General features: G+C 33.8%; 1 protein-coding gene across 1 annotated transcript in view; it reads left to right on the top strand.

The window, feature by feature from the left end:
• Positions 1 to 7,294, top strand: part of LOC113823879 (WD repeat-containing protein 76) — a 19,688-nt gene extending 12,394 nt beyond the window's left edge. The window contains exons 7-15 of the mRNA XM_070145513.1: positions 159 to 285; positions 1,150 to 1,289; positions 2,269 to 2,441; positions 2,687 to 2,794; positions 3,008 to 3,129; positions 3,670 to 3,773; positions 4,250 to 4,321; positions 4,525 to 4,643; positions 5,608 to 7,294. Coding sequence (XP_070001614.1) covers positions 159 to 285; positions 1,150 to 1,289; positions 2,269 to 2,441; positions 2,687 to 2,794; positions 3,008 to 3,129; positions 3,670 to 3,773; positions 4,250 to 4,321; positions 4,525 to 4,643; positions 5,608 to 5,754 — 1,112 coding nt within the window. The 3' untranslated portion in view covers positions 5,755 to 7,294. The remainder of the gene's footprint in view (positions 1 to 158; positions 286 to 1,149; positions 1,290 to 2,268; positions 2,442 to 2,686; positions 2,795 to 3,007; positions 3,130 to 3,669; positions 3,774 to 4,249; positions 4,322 to 4,524; positions 4,644 to 5,607) is intronic.
• Positions 7,295 to 10,000: the final 2,706 nt, after the last annotated feature.

Here is a 10,000-nt window from a genome sequence, read left to right as displayed (position 1 = left end):
TTTCCCATGTTCTTTTTCCTGCAGTATTGGCAGGTATTTGTCTGGTGTATCTTGATTGCATTTTTAGTTATGAATTCTTTTCTATTCAGAGTCAAGCAAATAAACATCTGAATGGTTACTTCTTCGTCAGTTTTGATGTTTGTGTATTTACCCAACAGGGCCAGGACCAGTGATGGACTATTTCAATGCTCCAGGGAAGGAAGAGTTTGAGGAATTTCTAAAAGATGTACACAGTATGAAAGTGACAGGAGGAGAAAATAGTGTTTGGTCACAGGATGGCCCAAGGTAAGTCTCATTTTGTCACAGCTCATCTGTATATTTCATTTGCCTGATTATTTTTTCTTATTATTGGTTTGCATTTGTGATTTCCTAATGGAAGTCTGATAATGACACTGATAGGTTTGTGAATACTGTCTATCTTAATATTTAGTACATTTGTTGTTATGAGAAAACTTTCATAATTCAGTATATTTGGTATGAAGCTGGTCTACTCACATTGTTTTTAACCAAAAATCTCACTAAATGCTTTATTATAGGAGAAAAATATTCATGATATTTGTTTAACAAAGATCTTGTTGATAAAGACTAAATACAAATGATGATGCCAAATACAGCAGACAGACAATGTGAAGAAGTGAAGATGGAAAATGCATTGAAATGGCAGTGTTATCATTGTGAAAGAAAAGCATAAGGGTCTGCACTAACATTATAGTTTCGTTTTGTGAAGTTTGTTTCCATAAAGATGACTCCACAAGTGTTCAGCTACCAAATAGTCAATAAGTAATCTCACCTGATTTCTCCATTCCTTGAAAATATAATGCTATTGATCTTGATACTGTTATGATAATTATAATGTCAATAGAATATTGATAGCAATGAAAAATAGAAGATAGGTATTCCAATAATTGGCTCCTTGGTGGCAAAGCTGATATGGAGCCATTTGTTTGTAAACTCAATTAATAAGTTAAAATCACAAGGGTCTTAGTACATGCATCCTGGCCGCAGTTGATTAATCAAGAAATTTACAGCCATCATTTAAGAACAGCTTCATAAAGTGTTTAACAGCAGTCTGATAATTAGCCATGAAAAGAATTCACAGCACTTTGAAGGTGAATATTGTAGTATTAATTATATGATCATGTTTTCCAGCGTTATCAAGACTTTGAAGAAGATGAAGATTACAGAATCTCGTGTTGCTAAAGTAGTTCCCAGTCGAACTTTCTCAGTCCAGATCCACCCAACATTAGATAAGACTCTGGTCATGATTGGTGGAAAATATGGAGAGCTTGGTAGGTAATTTTATATTAGTCCAAGGAAAGTTTAGATAGGGTAATTTGCTATATTGTACCATAAGGTATTGTAAATATTCTTTTTATTTATACAATTTATATCCAAAAAAATATTTTGTAACAATGATATTAGTTGTCTCAAATTTAGCATAAATTATTATTTGTCAAGGAAAAATTTGGACAACTTTGTGTAATGTTGTTTTGGATTTGAGGACTTTTTTAGCAAGACTATAGGAAAGAAAGGTGAAATGATAAATAGAAATTTATATCTGAATTTACAGGTTAAACCAAGGAAATAAGAATTTTAGTGAAATATTAACCCCCTGGATCTGGTTTCTTCATTGCAATCACATGGGTCAAAATGCATTCAATAGGCTTATATGAGTGGCTGCTTTGCCGGTTGTGCAACTTGTAGGCTGGGTACACGCAAATACTTGTGGGTGGTGACAAGAGTCTATGCCTCCCCTTTGCATAAGCATTTTTAGCTTTTTTGAAAATGGCATCCTCCCTGGAACTGGCGCCCCTCTAGTCATGGCTCACAGACACTACATTCCACACTTGTTTATAGATGGGAATGATGCAAAAGCCTCTTTCTAATTACCAAATGATTTTCATCATCCTCCAAGAGGTTTGTACACTTGTGAGTCTTTTCACCTTGGCCTTCAGCGAAAATGTAAGGTCACGTCACCCGGCCCACAATCAGATTTTCCCATGACAGCATGTTCATTTCACCTGCCCCTCAAGCCAAACTTTTTCATAATGTGATGGTCATGTTATCTGGATCAAAGGGTTGAAGTGACACTTAATAGAAAGGTCACCCAGAAAAAACAGATGAGACTGTGTTTATCATGGAAAAGGAAAGCAAGAGTTAATAATCAGTTTATGGGAACCATTAAACATTATGCTTTATTGTATTGATTGATCAGTTTATTTTTCAACTTTTCTTACAAATTTTTTATTTGTTCTTTTCAATTGTTAGGACTTTGGGATGTACATCGTGAAGACTCAAGCAATGGTGCTCACTTCTTCAATCCACACTCACGACCAATCAACTGCCTTACTGTAGATCCTTGGAATTATCAGAATGTTTACACAACAAGTTACGATGGATCTGTAAGGAGAACAGATCTGACATCAGGGATTGTCCAGCAGGTAAAATCCATTATTTCTCTTCAATATTCTTGAATTCAGTGTTTCCAAAGACACCTGAATACTCCATCCTGTAATCATTACTTGATTTGCCTTACAAAAGTTTGATATTCATTGATTTTGTCTTTTGTTTTAGACAGATAACTTTCTGACCTGTTCATTTGTACTCTTTGCACAAGAAAATATATTTTTGATGGCTTTTTCTACATTCCTGTTTTGAATAATGTATTGCAAATTTTCATATTTAGGTTTACAGCTATGTTGAAGAAGAAGCGTATAATGTGTATACTTCATGGCATGCACATAGAGACGAAAATACAATGCTTGTTGGAGGGAGCCTCGGGGATTTGGTTCAGGTCAGTAGTGTGGATTTTCTCTTAGAGAGCAACTTTTTATAAGTCATTGTTTCCATCTTGATATTGACAGATCAGTTCACTTTTGTAACTTATGCTACTTCTTTTTCTGTTTAGTATGACTATGAAAGGACGCTTCAAGTAGAAATTTTCTTCTACCTGTTCTACTTTTACATCTTTGGTTATCTTTAATTTAAGCCTCATTTATACTTGTAGGTTGATGTTCGAGATAGTAACAGCAACCCAGTGGAGTACAAGGTACATAATGGCAAAACAGTCAAATTGGTGACAGTGCATCCAACACAGAATCATTATGTTGCAACATCATCAAGAGATGGGTAAGGAAATGGGATATTTTTGTCATTATATTCTAGGTTCCTTGGTACTGATGATGAATATTAATCTGGTTAACAATTTTTATTCACTGTTATTTTTAGTAATGTCAATTAATCTTTTTTTCTTTTCTTGTTTGTATTCCCTTTTGCTTTAGGGTGAAAAGAAATATAATGTTTAGTTTATATGACCTGTAATATCTGTTGTCAATGCTTGTTAGTACTCTATTGAAGTTTGTATAACAATTTGTTAGTCTCAAATGCACATAACTATTTCCATTGCCACTGTAGGGTTATTAATATCTCTGCTATACACCTTGATCCAACAACTTGATCATCTTCAGTCAGCATGGGTCCTTGATGCATAGCTTTAGGAGAAAACTCCCACTTAAATTGGTCATCACAAGGTTTTGAATTATCATAGGTGACTGTGTACTATTCTTCCTTTTTGGTTGGGAATCTTTGAACTTTTAACATTATTCCATTTTTGAAGATAGTTTTGTTTGTACAGGGACATATGCATTTATTTAATTGTCTATTTTTCAGATGTGTGTCGCTATGGGATTTGAGGAAAGTCAAGAAGAATACACCAATTAATGAATGTCCTCATGGACGTAATGTGTCTGGCTTGGAGTTCTCACCAGTCACAGGTATAAAATAATTTTTACTTTTCAGTTTTATTTGTATGTATGCTATGGACTTTTTCATATCTTAACTTATCAAGGTAGTGAATTTATTTTAATATAATTCTAAACATTATTTCCCATACAGTCACTCTGACTAGGAGTCTAGATACATCTCCATGGGATATTATTATGTTTACCAAGAATCTGTAAGGTTTGATCACTAAACATTTCCTAAATACTTCACCCTTCCAACCACTATCTCAATTGCCTACCTATCATCGTGTCAAGTGCCTACTCCCATTTGTATTTTCTTAGGCCTCACAAAGTAATACATTTGTAGGATTAAAGGAAATTTAGTGAGTCATTACAATGTAAAATCATATCAAAACACTTGGAGTATGCAGAAAACACTGAGTGTCATATGAAAACATTGCTTTTGTAAAAGAGAGCCTTGTTAACATCAGTTAAATCAAAGCCATTAATTGTTTTTCTCTTTTCAGGAAATACCCTTATTTCAACGTGCTCAGACAATTACCTGAGATTCATATCATGTGACTTGAGTAATTTGAAAGGTAATGATATGTTTTGTTTTCTGAAAAGTGATATATACAACACATATGATATACTGTTCCTGATTTTTTTTAAGAAGATGTCCTTCATATAATTTGTCCTGAAAAACATTCACTCTATCTCATCAAGCACCTTGAAAGACAGAAATAACATAAGTAATATTAGTAAATAGATACTAATGACAGCCTAACCTGATTCTCTTCAGTGCAAAAGAAAATTCACCACAATAATCAGACAGGAAGATGGCTGACTACCTTTAAGGCTCGCTTCCTACCAGGGAGAGAGGACTTAGTAGTTGTGGGGTCCATGCTGCAGCCAAGAAGGGTGAGTGCTATTCTGCTTATATTTATCAACTGCTATGGATTCCAGTATTATTTGGAGAGTGGGACAACATACCGGTCTGATTTGAAGTAATTTTCAGTTTCAATTAGCTTTTCTCTTCTTATTCTTATTCTTATTCTTTTCCTCTTCTTCTTTTCCTCTTCTTGTCTTCTTTTCCTCTTCTTTTCTTCTTCTTTTCTTCTTCTTCTTCTTTTCTTCTTCTTCTTTTCTTCTTCTTCTTCTTTTTTTCTTCTTCTTCTTCTTCTTCTTTTCTTCTTCTTCTTCTTTCTTCTTTTGTTCTTTTCTTCTTCTTTTCTTCTTCTTTTCTTCTTCTTTTCTTCTTCTTTTCTTCTTCTTCTTCTTTTCTTCTTCTTCTTCTTCTTCTTCTTCTTCTTCTTCTTCTTCTTCTTCTTCTTCTTCTTCTTCTTCTTCTTCTTCTTCTTCTTCTTCTTCTTCTTCTTCTTCTTCTTCTTGTTCTTCTTCTTCTTCTTCTTCTTCTTCTTCTTCTTCTTCTTCTTCTTCTTCTTCTTCTTCTTCTTCTTCTTCTTCTTCTTCTTGCCTGAAAAATACAAGGCTTCATGTGATATATTCCTTTTCTGTAGATTGGATATCTCTGTGATAAGTAGGTAATAGATGCTAAGTCTTAACTTATGAGGATTTGATTTTGGGGGCCTTGATTTGTGTAAAAGTGCACCATACTGAGAATTGGTAGTGTGAGGAGAACTCCTGCAACTGCAGAGGAGGGCAGAGCAAGTGACTGATTTCTTGGGAGTGGACAAAGTTAGTAAATGTAAATATCTGCTGATGACAGCTTACAGACATCCCTTGAAATCAAGGCAGAAAAATTTTCAGCTGTAATTTTTACCATAATTTCTGTCATTTCCCATGATATTTTGATACTGTTCACAGACACAAAATTATTGTAGCACTGGAGCCATTTAATGGCATTTTTGTTCTTATTTTCCAGATTGAAGTGTGGTCGAATAACGGTCAGTTGGCACATGAATTCCAAGGTGAAGATTTTGCATCTGTTGCAAGTATAAATGCGTTCCATCCTACACAAGCTATTCTGGCAGGATGTAATTCCTCGGGAAGAGTACATGTCTTCATGTAGAACAAACTGAGTAAAAGCAGTGTGATTACTTCGGGACTAGGTATAACCATGGATTATCTCCAAAGCTGTAAACGTGGTGTGTGCCATAAATACATTCCTGTTAGATACTCTATGTATTGAACTTTACTAATAAGAGGCAGAATTTTCATATCAGTGACAATAATTAGTTCTCAGTCAGTATTATTGTTAGTCACAAAGAAAAAGACATTTAAATGTATATAAAAGGTGCTCAAGGTGCTTTTCTTTTTCTTTTTCTTCTCCAGTGACAGTACTAAGTTCAGAGAAAATGTAAATATTGATTATAGATATTGAAAAAATCATTGAAAATCTTGTGTTACACCTGTTATCTAAAATAAGTGAAATGCAGCTCATGAGTAGTATGTTAAATTTTAGGCAAAAGATTCTGCTTACAATAGCAAACATGTTACCTAAGATTTTGAAACTGCTGTCATCTTTCTAAAAGAAAAAAGATTTTGGGGGGTTATTCTGCCAAGCAAAGTGTGTTTGGTCACTTAACATGTACTTGATAAACAGTACAAATAATTAATTTTGTAAACTAAGAAAGATTTATAGATATGCATAGGTTAAACATGAGTTATTAATAGTGTATTTTCAAGTTGAAGTTTCACCATTCATTTACTAAAGCATGCTTTATATGATATTGTACAAGACAGATTTTGAAACATTAAGATAAACCATAATCATCTTGTACAACCAAAGATGAAATCGCCAATGGCAATGAAAAAGAAGGTAAAACATCTACCCATATAATTCTCAGACTAATTGTTGATTATAGTATGGTTATATGAACAGTAAAATAGTAACAAAAATTCTAGCTGACCCAGACCAGTTCCTATTTGCAACACATGGCACAGTACTATAAACAATTCACTCTGCTAACACTTCTTTTTCAGAGGGCTTAGGGCAAATGTCATATATGTATGCATATATTGATATCAGTATTTGGCTGTATTTTGTCATTATTTGAAGCAGTTGATGTTTTAATAAGTAAACCTGTGTTGCTTCTTACACTGGCTTGTATAAGAGTGGTTATTAAAGAATTTTTAGGAAATAAGCCCACAGCAATAAGTGCCAGACTTCAAAAAAAAACTGTGCATTGAGTATAATTGAATGCCAATATTTTATCTGAATGCAAAATTCTGGAAATGGTTTTATTCAGCTGTTGTATGCACATGCAGACTATATACATATGTTGGCAGTTACCAATTGTGTATGCCTGGCATGAAGCATGCAAATTTTCTAAAGTTTTATTTGTCCTTTGTGGTTGAAAGTATAACCCTAAAGGGAAGGAAACCTTTTTTTTCAAATGCTATTTTGTACATAGATTGATAAATTGAATATTTGATTTTTATTTTATACATTCTTAAAAAGAGCATGTAGAATAGATAATGTGTCACAAGTTCAGCAGATTGTTGTTTTATATTTTTGTATTTAATGTTGAATTTAAATATGCCATACATATATGGTTTGTACTCAACATCCAGTAAATTGCTTTTTAAGAAAATAAACTTTATTATGACTTCAGATTTCTTTATCCTTTGCTGCAATTCAAATAGCAACATTTTATGTAAATGCATATTATGTCCTCTTTCTCTAGGAGCTTTCTCTCTCTTTTTCTATATCATTCTCTCTCTCTCACTCTTTCTTTATATATATATATATATATATATATATATATATATATATATATATATATATATTTATTTATTTATACATATCTGTATAGTGTTTTATATATATACATATATATATCTATATGATAGTCCTGTGGGAGATGCAATCTCCATCATCAGTGCTATAACAAACAAAAAAAAACAAGGAAATCAATTGAAATAGAAACGGTATACAAAAATAATACAAAAAACATTGGAACAAAAACATACTAGAAAAAACACCAAAAGACCGTAAAACAAGCTAGTGAGTATGTAACAGGCACTAACCAAGATATGGGTTATTTTGATAGTTCACATGGTAAACAGCGTGGTTACAGTGGAAGAGTTGTTTAGCTCTGGTTTCATTGTTTCAATGTGGAGTGACGGCTATGATGAGGTCAAATCTGTTAGATGGGAAGTCAAGATTTTGAAGTCAGTATTGCTAAAAGGATGATTGTGAAGGTGAGAATGCGCTCTAATTGCGAAGAAGGTAGTTTTACTCAGCAGTAGGCTTGTCCTGATGGACTTGTCTTTGTGTTCGAGAATACGGCGCCGAAAACATCGTGAAGTTGATCCCACGTACCTAGCCTGACAGCTAGGACAAGTAAACAGGTAAACCACATTCGAACATAGTTCAGAATTACACTCCTTATTCTTTTAAGTAATTACCAATAGTATTATTATTGTAAAAAAAATAAATATCCGAAAGCTGATTTGAGGATAGCATTGCTTTAGAATTTTGTTTGATGATTTTCTGAGATCAAAACTAAGAGCACCCATATATGGTAGCTTTATATTTTTCATGTCCTTGTTTACTGTGGTTGATGCAGGTTTGGGGTTGAATTTCTGACAGAAATTTGCGTAGAGCTTAATAAAATAGGTAAGATGTGTACCCATTTCTAGTGAAATATTCTTTTAAGAATGAAGCTTCAAGATGAAAACTAGCCCAAGTTGAGCCAATGTTATAAGTCGGTTGATAAGTGCTGTAAGGCTGATTTAACTTTTAAGTGTGAGGGATGTAGCTGAGGTAATGAAGCCCAAGGCCAGTGAATGTGGATTTCATGTGGGTGCTGGTGAAGAAGCAATTCTTACGAAAAGTTATGGAAAAATGTTAGTTTGTTATTTCGTTCAGTTTCACATGTGAGTTTGATATCGGGACGTGAATTTAAGTATGAGAGGAAAGGATTAATGCGAGAGGAGCCGTTAAAAAGTAAGAAGTATCATCCATGGAACGGCGATATAAAATAAGTTTGAAATCAGCATGACAGTTATTCATCCATGTTTGTTCATGGTGGCAAAGGAATGTATTGGCATAACGAGGGTCAAGTGGTGATCCCTTTGCTACACTCTCTACCTGCGTGTAAATAGAGCCACTGAAGGTAAACACTGAATTGTGAGCAGCTATATCCAACAATTCCCTGTGTGTGGTCTTGCTCAGGCCATACAAGTTTAAGAGTGAGGAGGCGGTTTTGTGAATAATAATGTTAGTGGTTTCATTGAGAGGAACATTTGTGAATGACGACTCTATGTCAAAACTGGCTATTGTTACAGGCCGGAGTGGTTAATGTGGTGATTAATTGAACTAAGAATTTTGCAACAAATTAAAAGTTCGAATGGCGGAAATGACGGAGCGTAGAGGCTGACCTATTTTAGGAAGGCCATATAAGAGACCATTTTTGGAGCCAGATGCAGTCAGTCAGGAGAATGTAAGTAATTTTGCCGATTTATTTATGTATTTATTTATTTTTATCGAGCGTAGGAGTCTGTTTGGTTTATCCTCTAATTTCAGTAGATGAGTGGCAGTATCAGACATGATTGGTTTAAATTTGGAGGAATCACTGAGTATCTATTTAGCTTACTAAAGTAGTCCTCTCTGTTTAGGATAACAACTCCACGTCCCTTATCTGGTTTTGTGATAACGATGATGTAATCTTTTAGAGCTTTTAGGGGTGTAAGGGACGGGCGTGGAATACGAATGCTCTTGATATAGCGTTTGAATTTCTTGTAAGTATCGTGTGCCGCAGTAGATTTCTTTCTTCAACGGTATTCTGAGAAGAGTTTTGAGGGCAATACTTTAGATTCACTAAACAATGTATCATATCCTTTAGTTTTTCGAGCCATTATTAAATTAGGGTCGTTCACAATAAAACTAGATATATATATACTTATGTGATATATATATATATATATATATATATATATATATATATATATATGTATATATATATATATATATATATATATATATATATGAGCGTATTTGCCATCGCAATTCTATCAGGGATGATCAATTATCATGATATCAATAATTAGGATTTTATTGCAGTACTTTCCAGAATTTCTAGGTATTGCCTATCATAAGTTGCAGCTTCTCTGCTGAAATCATTGCATATTAGGCATTATCAACTTTCACAATTATCTGCCGTCAGTTATCAAGATACAAAAAAGACCTCTTGTATTCAGTAGGTTCCATCCTCCATACACACAGTAATGGTGCTGGCAACAGAATTCACACTTTGTTCTTTGTGTTGGCGATTTTCGGTGACCTTTAACCTCTCCCTCTCTCTGGAATA

This window comes from Penaeus vannamei, chromosome 34, assembly GCF_042767895.1.
Source record: "Penaeus vannamei isolate JL-2024 chromosome 34, ASM4276789v1, whole genome shotgun sequence".
Classification (NCBI taxonomy): Eukaryota; Metazoa; Arthropoda; class Malacostraca; order Decapoda; family Penaeidae; genus Penaeus; species Penaeus vannamei.
The sequence above is the reverse complement of the archived record's forward strand: the minus strand, read 5'-3'. Positions and strand labels throughout refer to the sequence as shown.